Raw genomic sequence first — 18,852 nt, 5'->3', positions numbered from 1 at the left:
GTCTATCAGATCTAGTGCCTTAAATCTATTTCTCACTTCCACTGAATAATCATAAGGGATTTGATTTAGGTCATACCTGAATGGTCTGGTGGTTTTCCCGTTTCTTCAATTTAAGTCTGAATTTGACAATAAGTAGTTCATAATCTGAGCCACAGTCAGCTCCTGGTCTTGTTTTTTCTGACTGTGTAGAGCTTCTCCATCTTTGGCTGCAAAGAATATAATCGATCTGATTTCGGTGTTGACCATCTGGTGATGTCCATGTGTAGAGTCTTCTCTTGTGTTGTTGGAAGACCCACCCGTCCTGGGTGGCCCCACATGGCATGGCTTAGTTTTATTAAGTTAGACAAGGCTGTGGTCCGTGTGATCAGATTGGCTAGTTTTCTGTGGTTATGGTTTCAGTGTATCTCCCCTCTGATGCCCTCTCGCAACACCTACCGTCTTACTTGGGTTTCTCTTACCTTGGATGAGGGTATCTCTTCACGGCCGCCCCTCCTGACCTTGAACGTGGAGTAGCTCCTCTCATCCCTCCTGTGCCCACACAGCTGCCGCTCCTTTGCTATGACCAGTGCATTCTCTTGGCAAAACTCTATTAGCCTTTGCCCTGCTTCATTCCATACTCCAAGGCCAAATTTGCCTGTTATTCCAAATGTTTCTTGACTTCCTGCTTTTGCATTCCAGTCCCCTATGATGAAAAGGACATCTTTTTTGGGTGTTAGTTCTAGAAGGTCTTGTACGTCTTCATAGAACTGTTCAACTTCAGCTTCTTCAGTGTTACTGGTTGGGGCATAGATTTGGATCACCGTCATATTGAATGATTTGCCTTGGAAATGAAGAGATCATTCTGTCGTTTTTGAGATTGTATCCAAGTACTGCATTTTGGACTGTTTTGTTGACCATGATGGCTACTCCATTTTTTCTAAGGGATTTCTGCTCACAATAGTAGATATAATGGTCATCTGAGTTAAATTCACCCATTCCAGTCCATTTTAGTTTGCTGATTCCTAGAATGTTGACATTCACCCTTGCCATCTCCTGTTTGACCACTTCCAATTTGCCTTGATTCATGGACCTGACATTCCAGGTTCCTATGCAATATTGCTCTTTACAGCATCGGACCTTGCTTCTATCACCAGTCACATCCACAACTGGGTATTGTTTTTGCTTTGGGTCCATCCCTTCATTCTTTCTGGAGTTATTTATCCACTGATCTCCAGTAGCATATTGGGCACCTACCGACCCAGGGAGTTCCCCTTTCAGTATCATTTTGCCTTTTCATACTGTTCATGGGGTTCTCAAGGCTAGAATACTGAAGTGGTTTGCCATTCCCTTCTCCAGTGGACCACATTCTGTCAGACCTCTCCACCATGACCCACCCGTCCTGGGTGGCCCCACATGGCATGGCTTAGTTTCATTGAGTTAGACAAGGCTGTGGTCCGTGTGATCAGATTGGCTAGTTTTCTGTGGTTATGGTTTCAGTGTATCTCCCCTCTGATGCCCTCTCGCAAACCTACCGTCTTACTTGGGTTTCTCTTACCTTGGACGAGGGTATCTCTTCACGGCTGCCCCTCCTGACCTTGAACGTGGAGTAGCTCCTCTCGTCCCTCCTGTGCCCACACAGCTGCCGCTCCTTGGACGTGTGGTTGCTCCTCTCGGCCACCGCCCCGACCTCGGGCAGGGGGTAGCTCCTCCGGCTGCCGCCCTTGACCCTGGACGTGTGGTAGCTCCTCTTGGCCGCCGCCCCTGACCTCGGACGTGGGGTAGCTCCTCTCGCACCTGTGCCGACACCGCCTGGCACTCTCGGTCTCCACCCCTGTTATCTCCTCACAAAACTTTATTTGCTATTCTCCTCACTAGGCATTTCCTCTGTGCTGCTTGTCATTTTTGTCACATTATGTCGTTATTTCCAGTTTTCATATATCTTTTCCAAATCAGACTGGAATCTCTTTAGAAAGTGTATCTTGTTTGTTTTTGCATCTTGCAGTAGTTGGTGTTCAGTAAATGTTGATTGGTGAATAAATTGATATATTTATGAAAATTTACATTAGATTCAATTATTGAAACTAAAGGATTCAGAATTACACTGAATATCTGGGGAGGGGAATCAGATGTCAGAGGAGTCTTCCAAATCCCAGTTAATGAACCACTGATAACAAACAGAAAGTACATTAAGAATCTAAGGATAATACAGAGATGCTCAATAGTCTTTGTAGTATTTAAATGGAAGCATAAAATATGACTAAGGTAATTAGGTTTCTATTTTACAAGTTATTTTAGAATTAGCATGCATTTAGCTAAGGGAACTAATGTGTCGTGTTGAGGTCTCACATATAGTACAAGACATGTCAGCCCAGAAAAGGCCAAAACTAGAAATTCAGGTAGGCTCACCAGGCCACGAAAAGACTGCGGAGAAACAGTTACTGACATTTTCAAACAATTCTGTGTAATTTGTGGGTTTTGGGCTTTAAGGCCAGGTGGACTTTATAAATAAAGCGGAATGATTGGCATGAGAGTTATAAAGTCCTTGTTTGTTCTGGAAGAGGGTAAAAATATTGATTTACTTTAGACTTTGTTAAGAATACTTGTTAGAGTATCTAAGATAACAACTAAGAAAAGACATAGAGATTTAAACTTTGAAAGTAGTAAGAAGGGCTTCCTTAGTGGCTCAGTAGTAAAGAATCTGCCTGCCAAAATGCAGGAGATGCGGGTTCAGTCCCTGGGTCGGGAGAGGGAAGTGGCAACCCACTCCACTATTTTTGCCTGAAATCCCACGGACAGAGGAGTATGGTAGGCTATAGTCCATGGAATCGCAAAAGAGTTGGACATGACTTAGCAGCTAAATATCATCATCATCAATACACAGAAGTTGATTGTTTCTGTATGACAAACTTACAGAAGACAACTTTTAAAAGATATATTAACTCTAGCAATAAAAAAATGTAGCATAATAAAAGATATGCTGGCCTTTTATGAAAATACAAATTTTATTGAAACACATGAAGGAACTAAATGATTAGACCAGTATGGCTCTAATGGATAGGAAAGCTCAGTGTTGTAAAGATAACTCTTCTTCCTAAGTTGATATGTAGATATTCTGATTAAAATGCTGATAGGGCTGGCTTTTATATATGGAAGAGCAAAGGTAAAGATAGGACATGAGTACGCCTAAAGAAAAACTGGGTTAGGCAACTTGGCCCACTGTATCGCTAAGGATAACCATAGACATAGATGAATTTACAGAAGGCCATGACCATATTTTCCAACAGAATGTTATAAGGGGGTCTCATGAAGTAAATGGCAACCCACTCCAGTATTCTTGCCTGGAAAATCCCATGGATGGAGGAGCCTGGTAAGCTACAGTCCATGGGGTGGCAAAGAGTCGGACACAGCTGAGTGACTTCACTTTCTTTCTTTCTTTCATGAAGTAAAGCCAGAGCGGCAAAAGGAAGGGCTGAGGATTCTAGTTTTCCCATGGTCCGTACTTAAGGAAATGACTTGTTTTCTTTAAAAACAAAGAACCACTGGCAACCTTGACAGCAATGAATAGGAAACAGAAGAGTTCAGAGTTCTAACTTTTGAACCTGAATGAAATCACCCCACAGGCTAGAGGTTTCCTAACCCAGGAATAAAGTATGCTAGTTTGTTTCTACCTAGTGTACCCACTTAGCAGGAAAAGCAGGATTTTTTTTTAATTGCCTGATGATAATTAGAAAACAAAACAAAAACTTCAAGGGATTGCCTCTTCAGGCCCCCCCCCCCCCAAAAAAAAGTTTAAAGAAAAGGGTTAACTGCAAAGACTTTCTTTGGTTAGGTAATATGGCTGTTAAATATTGCCTGAATTTTAGGGTTTTTTTAAATGGAAAATTTTCTCCAACTCTTCAGCTCCTGATAACCATTTTTCTACTTTGCTTCTATGAGTTTGATTTTTCTTCTTAGATTTCACATAGAAGTGATACCAAGCAGTATTTGTCTTTCTTTGCTTGACTTATTTCACTTACCATAATGCCATCAAGGTCGGTCTATCCATGTTGTCAAAAATGGCAGGATTTACTTTTTTCTTAGGACTGAATAATATTCCTGTGTGTATGTTAATATGTTTATCTATCTCCTTAAAAATAGTTTTGTTTAATTGAAGTACAGTTGATCTAGCAACATTATACTTGTTTTAGGTAGACAGCATAGTGATTTGATATTTTTATATATTGCAAAACGATTACCACAATAAGTCTAGTTACCATCTGTCACCATAGCTACACATTACCTATACATTACATGACTTGTTTATAACTGGAAGTTTAGTTTGATCCTCTGCCTATTTATAAATTAGATATTTTAGTTTTGTCTTTGTTTTGCTATTTTGTGAGTTCTTCATGTTTTGAATATTAACCCTTTATCAGATACATGATTTAGAAGTATCTTTTTCCATACCATAGGTTGTCTTTTCATTTTGTTGATGGTTTCCTTTCATGGACAAATGCTTTTTAGTTTGATGTAGTTCTACTTGTTTTGGTTTTATTGCCTCTGTTTTTTTTTTAAATAAATTTTTATTTTTGCTTTATTTTACTTTACAGTACTGTATTGGTTTTGCCATACATTGACATGAATCCGCCACGGGTGTACAGAGTTCCCAAACATGAACCCCCTCCCACCTCCCACCCCATATCATCTCTCTGGATCATCCCTGTGCACCAGCCCCAAGCATCCTGTATCCTGCATCGAACATAGACTAGCGATTCATTTCTTACATGATAGTATACATGTTTCAGTGCCATTCTCCCAAATCATCCCACCCTTTCCCTCTCCCACAGAGTCCAAAAGTCTGCTCTACACATGTGTCTCTTGCTGTCTCGCATACAGGGTCATCATTACCATCTTTCTAAATACCATATATATGTGTTAGTATACTGTATTGGTGTTTTTCTTTCTGGCTTACTTCACTCTGTATAATCGGCTCCAGTTTCATCCATCTCATTAGAACTGATTCAAATGTATACTTTTTAACGGCTGAGTAATACTCCATTGTGTATATGTACCACAGCTTTCTTATCCATTCATCTGCTGATGGACATCTAGGTTGTTTCCATGTCCTGGCTATTATAAACAGTGCTGCGATGAACATTGGGGTACATGTGTCTCTTTCAGTTCTGGTTTCCTCCGTGTGTATGCCCAGCAGTGGGATTGCTGGGTCATGAGGTAGTTCTATTTGCAATTTTTTAAGGAATCTCCACACTGTTCTACAAAGTGGCTGTACTAGTTTGCATTCCCACCAACAGTGTAAGAGGGTTCCCTTTTCTCCACACCCTCTCCAGCATTTATTGCTTGCAGACTTTTGGATCGCAGCCATTCTGACTGGTGTGAAGTGGTATCTCATTGTGGTCTTGATTTGCACTTCTCTAATAATGAGTGATGTTGAGCATCTTTTCATGTGTTTGTTAGCCATCCGTATGTCTTCTTTGGAGAAATGTCTATTTAGTTCTTTGGCCCATTTTTTGATTGGGTTGTTTATTTTTCTGGAGTTGAGCTGCATAAGTTGCTTGTATATTTTTGAGATTAGTTGTTTGTCAGTTGCTTCATTTGCTATTATTTTCTCCCATTCAGAAGGCTGTCTTTTCACCTTGCTTATAGTTTCCTTTGTTGTGCAGAAGCTTTTAATTTTAATTAGATCCCATTTGTTTATTTTTGCTTTTATTTCCAGTATTCTGGGAGGTGGATCATAGAGGATCTTGCTGTGATGTATGTCGGAGAGTGTTTTGCCTATGTTCTCCTCTAGGAGTTTTATAGTTTCTGGTCTTACATTTAGATCTTTAATTCATTTTGAGTTTATTTTTGTGTGCCGTGTTAGAAAGTGATCTAGTTTCATTCTTTTACAAGTGGTTGACCAGTTTTCCCAGCACCACTTGTTAAAGAGATTGTCTTGACTCCATTGTATATTCTTGCCTCCTTTGTCAAAGATAAGGTGTCCATATGTGTGTGGATTTATCTCTGGGCTTTCTGTTTTGTTCCATTGATCTATATTTCTGTCTTTGTGCCAGTACCATACTGTCTTGATGACTGTGGCTTTGTAGTAGAGCCTGAAGTCAGGCAAGTTGATTCCTCCAGTTCCATTCTTCTTTCTCAAGATTGCTTTGGCTATTTGAGGTTTTTTGTATTTCCATACAAATCTTGAAATTATTTGTTCTAGTTCTGTGAAAAATACTGCTGGTAGCTTGATAGGGATTGCATTGAATATGTAGATTGCTTTGGGTAGTATACTCATTTTCACTATACTGATTCTTCCGATCCATGAACATGGTATATTTCTCCATCTATTAGTGTCCTGTTATTGCCTCTGTTTTTGGTGTCAGATCCAAAAAATCGTTGCCCAGACAGATATAAAAAAGCTTGCCCTTTATACTTTCTTCCAGTTTTATGGTTTTAGGTCTTAAATTTAACTTACGAATCCATTTTGGGTTGATTTTGGGTCTGTTGTGGATAGAGGTTCAGTTCATTCTTTTGCATGTGGCTTTTCAGTTTTCCCAGCACCATTTATTGAAACTGTCCTTTCCCTCACTGTATATATTAGCTTCCTCATTGGAAATTAATGACCAGTGTGAGTTTATTTCTTCTCTCTCTATTTTGTGGCATTGGTTTATGTGTTTTTATTCCAGTACAACACTGTTTTGATTACTGTAGCTTTGTAATATAGTTTGAAACCAGGAAACATGATGCCTTCAGCTTTTATCTTCCTTCTCATGATTGATTTGGCTATTCAGAATCTTTTCTCGTTGCACATAGATTTTAGGATTGTTTTTCTATTTGTAAAAAATGCCATTGGAATTTTGATAGAGATTGCATTGTAGTATGAACATTTTAACTGTTTTTCCAGTTCTTGAGCACAGAATATCCATGCCTTCTTCAGTTTCTTTCATCAGTGTCTTATAGATTTTAGTTTTATTTTTGTTTACTGACGTATAGTTGATAGTGTCTTACAGTTTTCAGTGTACAGATCTTTTACCTCTGGTTAAATTGCTAAGTGTTTTATTGTATTTGATGCTGTTGTAAATGAAATTATTGTCAATTTCTCTTTCTGGTAGTCTGTTGTCAGTGTATAGAAACAACTGATTTTTTAATGTTGATTTTATATCCTACAACTCTACTGAATTCATTTAATAGTTTTGTGATGGAGTCTTTAGGTTTTTCTATGTATGATATTATGTTTTGTGCAAATAGAGAGAATTTTACTTCTTCCTTTTCAGTTTGCCTTTTGTTTCTTCATTTTTTTTTTTTTGTCTAATTGCTCTGGCTAGGACTTATAGTACTGTGTTGAATAAAAATGGCAATAGTGGACATCCTTGTCTTGTTCCTGATCTTAGAGGAAAATCTTCTGGCTTTCACCATTCAGTATGATCTTAGCTGTGGGCTTGTCATGTGTGGCTTTATTATTTTAAGAAATGCTTCCTCTATATGCAGTTGAGAATTTTTATTATGAGCAGATACTGAATTTTGTCAAATGCTTTTACTGCATCTTTTGAGATGATTACATAATTTTTAGCCTTCATTTCATTAGTGTGATGTGTTGCATTGATTTGTAGATGTCAAACCATCCTTGTATGCCTGGAATAAATCTCACTTGCTCATGTTGTATGATACTTTTAAAGTACTGTTGAATTCTGTTTGCTAATGTTTTGTTGAAGAATTTTGCATTTACTTTTATCAAGGATTGTTGTTTAGTCACTCAGTCATGTATGACTCTTATGACCCCATGAACTGTAGCCTGCCATGCTCCATTGCCCATGGGATTTCCCAGGCAAGAATACTGGTGTGGGTTGCCATTTTCTTCTCTAGGAGATCTTGCCAACCCAGGGATTGAACCAGCATCTCCTGCATTCGCAGGCAGATTCTTGACCACTGAGCCACCTGGGAAGCCCTTTATCAGGGACACTGGCTTATAATTTCCTTTTCTTGTAGTATCCTCACTTGGCTCTGGTATTGGTAATTTTGGCTTCATAAAATGAGATCATTGAGTGTTCCCTCTTCTTTTATTTTTTGGAAGAGGTTGAGGATTGGAATAAAATCTTTATCTGTTTGGTAGAATTCACCCTTTAAACCACTGGTCCTGGAATGTACTTTGTTGGGAGGTTTTTGTTTGCTGATTCAGTCTCCTTACTAGTAACTGTTCTGTTCAGATTTCTATTTCTTCACCATTCAGTCTGGGTAGGGTGTCTATTTCTAGGTTTTATTCATTACTGCTAAGTTGTCCAGTTTGTTGATGTGCAATTGTTCTTAGTCTTTTATGATCTTTTGTGTTTGTGTGGTTATCAGTTATAACATCTCCTCTTTCATTTATAATTTTATTTGTTTGAGTCCCTCCTCTTGGTAAGTCTGTGTAAAGATAAAATTTGTCTATTTTATCTTTTCAGAAAACCAACTCTTCTTTCTTTGGCCTTTTCTGTTGTGTTTTTAGTCTTTGTTTCCACTCTGATCTTTGTTATTTCTTTCCTTGTCCTAACTTAGGGTTTAGTTTGTTTTTCTGTTTCTAGTTCCTTAGGGTATAAAATTAGGTTGTTAATTTGAGATCTTTTTTTCTTTATGTAGGCATTTATCTCTATAAACTTCCTTCTTAGAACTGTTTTTGCTGCATCACTGCAGTTTTGGTATGCTCTATTTCCATTTTCAGATGTCTCTAGGTATTTTTTAAATTTCTCTTTTGATTTCTTTTTTTCCCTATTAATTGGTAAGTAGTATGTTGTCTACTCTTTATGTATGTGTAAATTTTCCCATTTTCTTCTTGTAATTGATTTTTAATCTTGTTTTAAGTAGTAGTTAATTGGTTTGTTAGGAACAAAGATTTCAAGTCGTCTTTTTTTCTCCCTACTCTAGGTATATACCTCCTGATAAGAGAGAAGAAAATGACCAGTCAACCCACAAGTGGATGGTATATGTCCGAGGCTCTCGTAGAGAACCCAGTATTAATCATTTTGTCAAGAAAGTTTGGTTCTTTCTTCATCCCAGCTATAAACCAAATGACCTTGTGGAAGTTAGGTGAGCACTATTTGAGTTATTAAACCTGAGAAGTACAGAATTACTGAAGTGGAAGGAAAGTGGTTTAACTCAAGAACACACCTTTGAAATTCTTGTATTATTAATAATTTATTCAGCTTTGGCTTTTAGTCACAGTATAATTTTAGCTGTGGTTCTTTATTGCAGATTTCTGTCTCACTAAACAGGTACCATCCCCACCTGTCAGGTTGTTACCATATGAATTACACCAGCTTATTCTCCTCTCTTCTGGAAATAACTTGTTTATATAGATAAGTATAAAAATGTTACTGTTTTAATGATTATCAGATATATTAGAACTTAATAAAGGATTCTGACTTTATAGAAATACTTAATGTTGTAAGTTTCCCATGATCTCACCCTCTCAGAAGTAACCTTTAATGATATTTTTTTCTCTGTTTTTAATCTAGCAGAGCTATTGAAGTTTTTTGTTGTGATTATTTCACAAAGATGGAATGATTTTATACACACACAAACACACACATTATATATATATATACGCTCCTGTAAAATTTGTTTCATTTAGGTGTATTGTTCATATCTATATGTGATGTTACCTATCACACATATGTTCATTATATGAATGTATTGTAGAAGTGGGTCTGGTTTATTATCAGTGAAATCTCCTGTATCTTCAGCTTTCTTCAGAACATTCCTTTAGAGCACTCCTGACTCTGAAGTAAAACCTGACTAATTCCTGAGAACACTGTTTCTCCTGAGAAAACTTTCAAGTGGTAACTTTTGTTTTTGTTTTTGTTTTTGTTTTTTTTCCCTCTTACACACCGTATATACCATTGGTTCTAGAAGTGGGTGCTTGTCTGTCTTGCTTGTGTTTGTGGCTTCCAGACCAGTTTTCCCCTTCTTTTCTCTAAAAACTTCTGCTCCTTTGAAATTTTATAAGATCTGCTGCTTCTCCTTTTTGGGAGCATTTACTGATTTCCTACTCATTCCTCTTTCAAAAACAATTGTAGCACCTAGTGTGCTGATATTCTCTCTACCAGTACTCTTGCCATCACTCTTAGGACTTTGGCATGCAGATAGACAAGTCTTCCAAAACCTTGGTCCCCCAGTTCATTGATTTCCTTACTTTAATAATAATAATATGGTAGTCATATACCATGGAATCTGAGCTGAGTAAGGAGAGAAGGAGATTACATTGGTATTACATTGAGATTACATAATAGCAGTAATGGGTAGTGAAAACTGTTATGGACAAGAAATGAAAATCTCTGTGGGGGTCAAAAAATAAATCTATTTCTAATAAATAGATTATAAATGGAGCTGGAAGATAGGCGTTGGTGAAAAAGTCAAATACTTGGAAATGAGATTTTGTAGCTAGTACACAACATTTATATTCTTCGTATGGATATTTAGGTATATATTAATTATCAGCTGATCTGTCCTTTAATATGCACTTAATTCTCATAAAAACATGTATCTGATGCTAGATTTTGTTAATTTGATTCCTGTGCTAATACTACACTATTCTAATTGTTTCGCTTAATAGAATATGCTGATCTTAGGTAGAGTATGTTCCCCTGATCATTATTATTATTATTATTATTCTACAATTTTTGTCTTGGTCATTCTTGAGTACATATGTTGTTCCAGGTTACTTTAGATTCTAAGTGTCGATTTATGGATTGAAATCACATTGAATTAATGATTAATTTTCATACTTTTCATGATATTGAATCTTTCTATCTTGTCTACCCAAGAGAATGAATCAGTGTAAGAGTTTTCCAGTGCAAACAAGGTTTTTTTCTTTTACTTCCTTTATTTTCTTGACATATTTCATTTGATAGAACCTTGGAAAAGTGTTGCTGTTCTGTTTTATTCTAATGGTACAGATTGATAAAGGAGCAAGTACATTCATAGGCTCTCAGACAATAGAGTTGAAAAAACCTTGTGATTTTGTTTCAGTCTATACCTGATTCATGAAACCTTTTAGAAATACCCAGTACAGCTCATCTAGCCTCACCTAGAATTCCACTGGTTACCTAGATTTGTTTTCTTTGCTAGGAATACCATCTTCCTATTGTCTGTCTTCTTTGCTTATACACACATACATATGCTTATATGTACACAGTGTAGCTGTCTTTCTTAAGATCTGCCATTTATCCTTTAAGATATAACTCAGAAGTTAACTTTCTCAATGATTCCTTCTTTGCCCTACTTTCTTACAGGGGTTAAAATACAAGTAAATGATTGTTTACTTGAATTCTTGGAATAGTAACAATATTTTGTACTTTAAGATAACTTAAGATTAACAGTATTTTCTGAGTTTAGATATCCTAACTCCAAATTAGCCTATTGTTTAAGTACAGATATTTTAGTGATTTTGTTAAGAAATAGGTGAGTTTAAAAAGCACTTTGTCCATAAAGATATAAATATTAATATAAAAAATATGTCTTAATGTCCAGGCAAAAAATTCCATACAGTAAAACAGCAGCAACAACAACACTGTTTTAGGAAAGCATTTTATTTAATATAAAACATGTGAATCAGTTAAAATGTATTAATCATATTTTTTTATTGCTGATGAACATCTGATTTACTAAAAGTGGGGTTAGAAGCTCATTATGTAAAACCTAATACTTTAATGATGCAAATCAGTGCCCACGTTATTTCTCAGTTCTCATCCCAAGAATTGGACTTTGTGAAACACATGGCTTCCTTTAGGTTGTAGAAAAGTATCATGCAATAATATATGAAATTATATTTACTAAGAAATCCAATCTGTAGGTAAAGGTCACGTTTATCAGATTATATTTTAAGTCTGAGGAAATCTAGGGGAGAGATCATGCCATAGCTCCTTGTCAAATTTCTCTCTTGTCTTTTACATCTAGAGTATCTTCTGTTAATTGTAAATGAACTTTGTTTTGTGCAATTAATGAGGTTTCACATTTTCTGTTTGACTCATGCCACTTTGACAGTATTCCATAATTAGCTGTGGTGCTATGTCTGACCAGTTAAGTTTTTCACAGGTTGTAAATTAAACTAGTACCACATACCTTTCCCAAGAGCATACTTTACTGTATGTTTTATTAAGTACAATACTATGATTTTTAAATAGTATTTTAAAAGAGAACCTTGCTTGTGTGTGTTTCTAGAGAAACAGTTTGTTAATGATCAACCATACCTCTGTTTTCATAGCAAGTAATGTATATAAATTTGTTATTACACTTACTAATTTACATGTATGTCTCCCTTACTAGATTCAGGACTTCTGGATGTTTGGGAATTTTTCTTAATTGTCTTTATCTAGAATCGTGCCTAGCGTATAGTAAATGCTCATTTCATGTTGAGTGAATGATGAATTCGTGATGTGGGCCTTTCTATTTGTAAGTGGCTATGTTTGTTTGGAAGTTTTTAATTATATTGAGGACTATAAAGAAAGTTGAGCACCTAAGAATTGATGCTTTCTAACTGTGGTGTTGGAGAAGACTCTTGAGAGTCCCTTGGACTGCAAGGAGATCCAACCAGTCTATCCTAAAGGAAATCAGTCCTGAATATTCATTGGAAAGACTGATGCTGAAGCTCTAATACTTTGGCCATCTGATGTAAAGAACTGACTCATTGGAAAAGACCCTGATGCTGGGAAGGATTGAAGGTGGGATGAGAAGGGGATGACAGAGGATGAGATGGTTGGATGGCATCACGGACTTGATAGACATGAGTTTGAGCAAGCTCCAGGAATTGGTGATGGACAGGGAAGCCTGGCATGCTGCAGTCCATGGGGTCTCAAAGAGTTGGACACAACTGAGCGACTGAACTGAATTATATTGAGGAGAGTCCTAACTTCCTTTAACTTCTAACCAGTACACTTCCATATATTTTGTGATACCACACAGAATCATTATAAACTCTTTTCCATATAGCTGTTGTTCAAATATTTTGAGAGCACTGTTAGGTCTCTGCTGTTTTCCTCCAAGCCAGACATCCACATTTGTTTCAGTTGTTTATGTGACTTTGTGTTCCTCTGCCCTCCAGGTTATATTCTCTGGCACATTCCAGTTTATCTGTATTCTTAAAATATTCTCCTTAGAACTGAACTTTAAACTTCAGGTATGACAGAACATTAACCTGTGTTCTTGATTTAATTTAACTCTATGTTCTTTACGAGACTTTTAAGATATTTCTTGTGTCAAAGTATCTAGAGTAATGTGATGAGTAGGTGAGATCTTTTTAGCTGACTTGAAATTTAAGGATAATCTCTCTGAACCAAAGTGCATGTGTGTTTCCCATGCACTGTGAATCTCCTTGTCAGAGCACATTACCTGATGAAGAGCATGGGTAGATTCTGCTCCAACAAACCATCTGTTTTCCATTAAGTTCAGTTGCTATGGCCATCCTTAGCCAACTTTCTAAAAGCTGTGACTGTAAACTTTGATTTTAGGCACAAGATAGTCACTACATGTTTGCTAGGCTTAGGACCTGATACAGGGATTCCAAACATGAAGAACACATGGTTCCGGTGTTAAAATATTCCTGGCCTTTGTATGTGAGAGACTACAATGGACTAGGCCCCCAAAGGACTGTCCTAGTGAGCCTCTTCAAATTGTATCATTAAAAAAAAAAAAAGGATCACGGGGGTGGGGGATGGGGGCGGGCACTCTGGGCACATCTCAGATTCACTACTTAATTGCTATGTGACCTTCGGCTAGTTACTTAGCCTCACTGTGTCTCAGGATGTTTCATATTGTGGTTATAAAGATTAGATTAGTTAATAGATATAAAGGGCTTAGAAGAGTAGTAGGATTATGCTAAACAATATAAGTATTTGCTTCTGCTGCTGTTACAAGGAACAGAATGTGTTTACCCTTCAGGGTGGACAGCTTAGTGGAATGTTTTAGATTTTTTGAAGGTCCTATGGAGGAAGAATTTATTTGTGATTGCAGAAAGCATACGACTTGCAGGAAGAAAATGAAATCTTTTTTATAACAGAGCTCTTCAGAAATGTAAGCCCTTTCTTGCTCCCTGGCCATCTTGGCAGATGCTCTTGGTTGGGGACATCCTGTACCTAAGACCAGAAGATGGTGGCCGCAAAGAAAATAACAGAATCACTGGAGTCAATCAGCTCTGGGCTTCAGCTGGTTAAGAAAAGTGGAAAGTATGTGCTAGGCTATAAGCAGACTCTGAAAATGATCAGACAAGGCAAAGCAAAACTGGTCATCTTCACCAGCAATTGCCCAGCCCTGAGGAAATCTGAAATAGAGTATTATGCTGATTGGCCAAAACTGGTGTCCGTCACTACAGTGGCAATAATACTGAATTGGGCACAGCATGTGGAAAATACTGCAGGGTATGCACACTGGCTATCATTGATCCAGGTGATTCTGATATCATCAGAAGCATGCCAGCACAGACTGGTGAAAAGTAAATTGTGTACAAATTTTCTTTAATAAAACTGGCCAGGCACAAAGACAGAAATATAGACCAGTGGAACAAAATAGAAAGCCCAGAGATAAATCCACACACCTATGGACACTTTATCTTTGACAAAGGAGGCAGGAATATACAACGGAGAAAAGATGATCTCTTTAACAAGTGGTGCTGGGAAAACTGGTCAACCACTTGTAAAAGAAAGAAACTAGAACACTTTCTGGAGAAGGCAATGGCAGCCCACTCCAGTACTCTTGCCTGGAAAATCCCATGGACAGAAGAGCCTGGTAGGCTGCAGTCCATGGGGTTGCTGAGGGTCAGACACGACTGAGCGACTTCACTTTCACTTTTCACTTTCATGCATTGAAGAAGGAAATGGCAGCCCACTCCAGTGTTCTTGCCTGGAGAATCCCAGGGATGGGGGAGCCTGGTGGGCTGCCGTCAGTGGGGTCGCACAGAGTTGGACACGACTGAAGCGACTTAGCAGCAGCAGCAGAACACTAACACATGCACAAAAATAAACTCAAAATGGACTACAAATCTAAAAGTAAGACCAGAAACTATAAAACTCCTAGAGGAAAACATAGGCAGAACACTCTGACATAAGTCACAGCAGGATCCTCTATGACCCACCTCCCAGAGTAATGGAAATAAAAACAAAAATAAACAAATTGGACCTAATTAAACTTAAAAGCTTTTGCACAACAAAGGAAACTATAAGCAAGGTAAAAAAAATAACCTTCAGAATGGAAGAAAATAATAGCAAACGAAGCAACTGACAAATAATCTCAAAAATATACAAGCAGCTCAGTACCAGAAAAATAAACGATCTAATCAAAAAATGGGCCAAAGAACTAAACAGACATTTCTCCAAAGAAGACCTACAGATGGCTGACAAACACATGAAAGGATGTTCAACATCACTCATTATCAGAGAAATGCAAATCAAAACCACAGTGAGGTACCATCTCATGCCAGTCAGAATGGCTGCTATCAAAAAGTCTACAAACAATAAATGCTGGAGAGGGTGCAGAGAAAAGGGAACCCTCTTACATTGTTGGTGGGAATGCAAACTAGTATAGCCACTATGGAGAACAGTGTGGAGATTCCTTAAAAAAATGGGAAATAGAACTGCCATATGACCCAGCAATCCCACTGCTGGGCATACACACTGAGGAAACCAGAATTGAAAGAGACACATGGACCTCAGTGTTCATCGCAGTACTGTTTACAATAGCTAGGACATGGAAGCAATCTAGATGTCCATCGGCAGACGAATGGATAAGAAGTGGGGGACACATGTACAGTATTGTAAAATAACTAGTCTCCAATTAAAATAATTTAAAAAAAAACTGGCCAGAGCTTATTTAAATTAAAAAAAGAAATGTAATAGGAAGTTTCATTAGATAGTGGATTTGGGGTCACTAGAAGTGATCTTAAAAGACTGGTTGGCCATTTGAATTAATTAGTTGGACAAGGAGTTATGCTTCATTCTATATTTTTAAGAAAGCCATTTTTAAAGTCCAGTACTCTGTAAGTTTTTCTTGTTGGTTATTGATACATTTCACCCTCTATGAGGAATCTGTGCTGTGCTTTGTTGCTCAGTCGTGTCTGACTCTGTGACCCCGTGGATTGTGACCCACCACACTCCTCTGTCCATGGGGGTTCTCCAGGCCAGAATACTGGAGTGGGTTGCCATGCCCCCCTCCAGGGGATCTTCCCAACCCAGGTCTCCCACATTGCGGGCGGATTCTTTATTGTTTGAGCTACCAGGGAAGTCCAAGAATACTGGAGGGTAACCTGTCCCTTCTCCAGGGGATTTTCCTGACCCAGGAATTGAACTGAGGTCTGCATTGCAGGCAAATTCTTTACCAGCTGAGCTACCAGGAAAGCCCTTGAGGAGTCTAGAAATACAGAATTATCTTCAAGGGGAGCAGTCCTTTTTTGTGTGAAACACATAATATCTTTTGAGGTAGAATATTCGGTAGGTGATGTCTCATCTGTTGGTAGGTCTTAGATTCCTTTTTTCCTTCCAAAAATATGGTTAAGGAGGAATTTCCTGTTAAAATCCTTGTTCCTTTTTCCTGGTTTGTCTGTCTTCTGTCTTCCTGCAGTCCTTCCTATCCATTCACTAAAGTTTAGACTATAAATGATGGAGCACAACTGATTTACTCTGTCCTTTGTAAGAGAAGTTCAGCATACAAACAGTATGATGGACGAATATTACAAGATGAATTTAGGCCATTCACTTAGCTTTACTGGAATTTAAGTGACTAAATCTGTCATCTATAGAATTTTCTTTAATTAGTCTTAAGTCCACTATGCTTCTAGGCCCCACTGTATCTCTGACTTTGGATTCCTTTTCAGACTGCTGCCTCAAGTCAACCTTCTCATTTGATCCCACGTCTCTTATTTGTCTGAATTTATGCTGACATCATGGCTACTTCTCTTGCCATCTCAGCTGGTTTCTCCCAAAGCACTCTTGTTCCTTTGCTTTCTTTTTTCCCTAGTTTATAATACAGCTGCTGCTTTCTCTGCCTTCCAGGCTGCTGTCATACTCAGGGTTTTTCCTGCCTTAGGTTCTCCTGGTAGCCTCTGGCCTTATGCCTGATGATTCGTATCTGTTCTTGGACTCCTCTCCAGGGTGTGTTCTTGGACTCCCTCTACCTTACTGAATTCACATCTCTCCTTAGTTTTCCAAAAGCAAATCCCACTGAAAGTCCTTTCTCCCTGCAGTCTTGGTATCCTCTCTCATTATAGTAATTCCAGACCAGTGATTCATAATGAACATTTTCACTTTAAAGCATTCTCTCTTTCCTCCATTAACTTAAACCATGTTATTCTTAAGTACATGGTTTCAATTGACCCCCATGGTTTCAATGGGGCCTCAATTACATTTTTAAACTTTTTATTATGGAAAATTCCAGACATAGACAAAGTAGAGTATATTGAATCCTCATGTACCCAACACCAGTTATCAACAGCAAACCAGTCTTTTTCTCATCACTCTTCCTTTTTATTTCCTTCACAAATTAAATTTTGACTGAAAATTCTCATTAGCAATCACACATTCCTCTCTATTCACTAAAATTTTGTAAAGTCAGATAGTTTTTTTTAAGTCTTCTTAGTAGATAGCTTAAATAAATTTGTCACCTTTGGATTGAATATGGTTTATTTTGTTCTTGCCAGAGTAGAGGAATAAGTGAGTGTTTGGGGTGAGGAATGTCCCTCACAGCCTCTGTCAGGTAGCAGTCCAGGGTTCTGGCTTTAATACTGTCAAATCACCTTAATTCCCTGTCTATGAAAATAATGACACTGGATTATATGGTGTAAGTGTCCTAGCTCTAAGTATTCAGTGGTTGAAAGTTTAATGTAGATTTGAGTTGAATTTTTTTCTTCTGTAGTTTAGCAGTTTAGCAAAATTCAGCATATTGATTTAGCATCAAGTAAGGAAATATAAATAATTGTCAGAAACATGTGAAGTTCTAACTTACCCATTATGGGAAAATTTCCTTTTCTAGAATGAGAGAGTGAAAATGGACTAATAAATTTAATATCTGCTTTTCCCTAGAGAGCCTCCTTTTCACTTGACCAGAAGAGGCTGGGGTGAGTTTCCTGTCAGAGTGCAAGTTCACTTTAAGGACAGCCAGAACAAGCGGATAGATATCATACATAATCTGAAGGTATTGTAACAAAACAAAGCATTGCTCCCCTGAAATGAAGTGTCTCTTTTCACCTTCACCTGAAGTGGTAGGTTAGACCTTCTGAGAGAAGTTAACCACTTCAGATAGTGGAAGGATGATACATCTGTTTGAGTGTGTTCTGCTTACTGCTGCAGCATTTGTCCTCTAAATGTTGAGGAAAGGGTCACTTTGCAACAGACTCTGTTCTTTAAAAAGATGAGCTGGTTGAATAATCAGAAGACTTGATCTCTGATCAGAGCTCACCATTACTGTGTTACCTGGGGCTAATAGGTAAATGAAATCTTTTCCTTTTTAATCTATATTTTACTTTTTTACATCTTAATTTTCTGTAGAAAGAGGCACAAATAATAATCCTTGTCTATTTATCTCCTAAGAATAAAGATAGAAGTGAACATATTTTAGAAAATACAAAGTCCTGTGCAGGGTTGTACTACTTTTGGAATCCTTAACTGATATATCCACATGGTTTATTATGTAACCATTATAAATTTATTTTACAAAGTGTTTTCTGTACATGGGGAAACTACCATTATAGTAAGTGAAAAGCATAAATATAAAACTATATATAATATGAGGTCAACCAAGATTTTAAATAGATGGAGAAAAACACAAATAAACTAAAAAGTTGGAGTAATTGAAGTAATGACATTGTGGACAATTTCTCCTGCCCCTTTTTTCTGTGTATGTATGTTTCTTTTCCAATTTATATAATAAGCATTTAGCGTT

General features: G+C 37.5%; 1 protein-coding gene and 1 pseudogene across 19 annotated transcripts in view; both read left to right on the top strand.

The window, feature by feature from the left end:
- Positions 1-18,852, top strand: part of YEATS2 (YEATS domain containing 2) — a 115,644-nt gene that overhangs the window by 41,305 nt on the left and 55,487 nt on the right. For all 19 annotated transcript variants that reach the window (XM_060419890.1, XM_060419892.1, XM_027957835.3 and 16 more), the window contains 2 exons: positions 8,857-9,018; positions 17,994-18,105. In XM_060419890.1, the coding sequence (XP_060275873.1) occupies positions 8,857-9,018; positions 17,994-18,105 (274 nt within the window). The remainder of the gene's footprint in view (positions 1-8,856; positions 9,019-17,993; positions 18,106-18,852) is intronic.
- On the top strand, positions 13,570-14,944 carry LOC105602967 (large ribosomal subunit protein eL30-like; annotated as a pseudogene).

The sequence above is a fragment of the Ovis aries genome, chromosome 1 (assembly GCF_016772045.2).
Source record: "Ovis aries strain OAR_USU_Benz2616 breed Rambouillet chromosome 1, ARS-UI_Ramb_v3.0, whole genome shotgun sequence".
NCBI classification, from domain to species: domain Eukaryota; kingdom Metazoa; phylum Chordata; class Mammalia; order Artiodactyla; family Bovidae; genus Ovis; species Ovis aries.
This window is presented reverse-complemented; position numbering and strand designations above follow the sequence as displayed.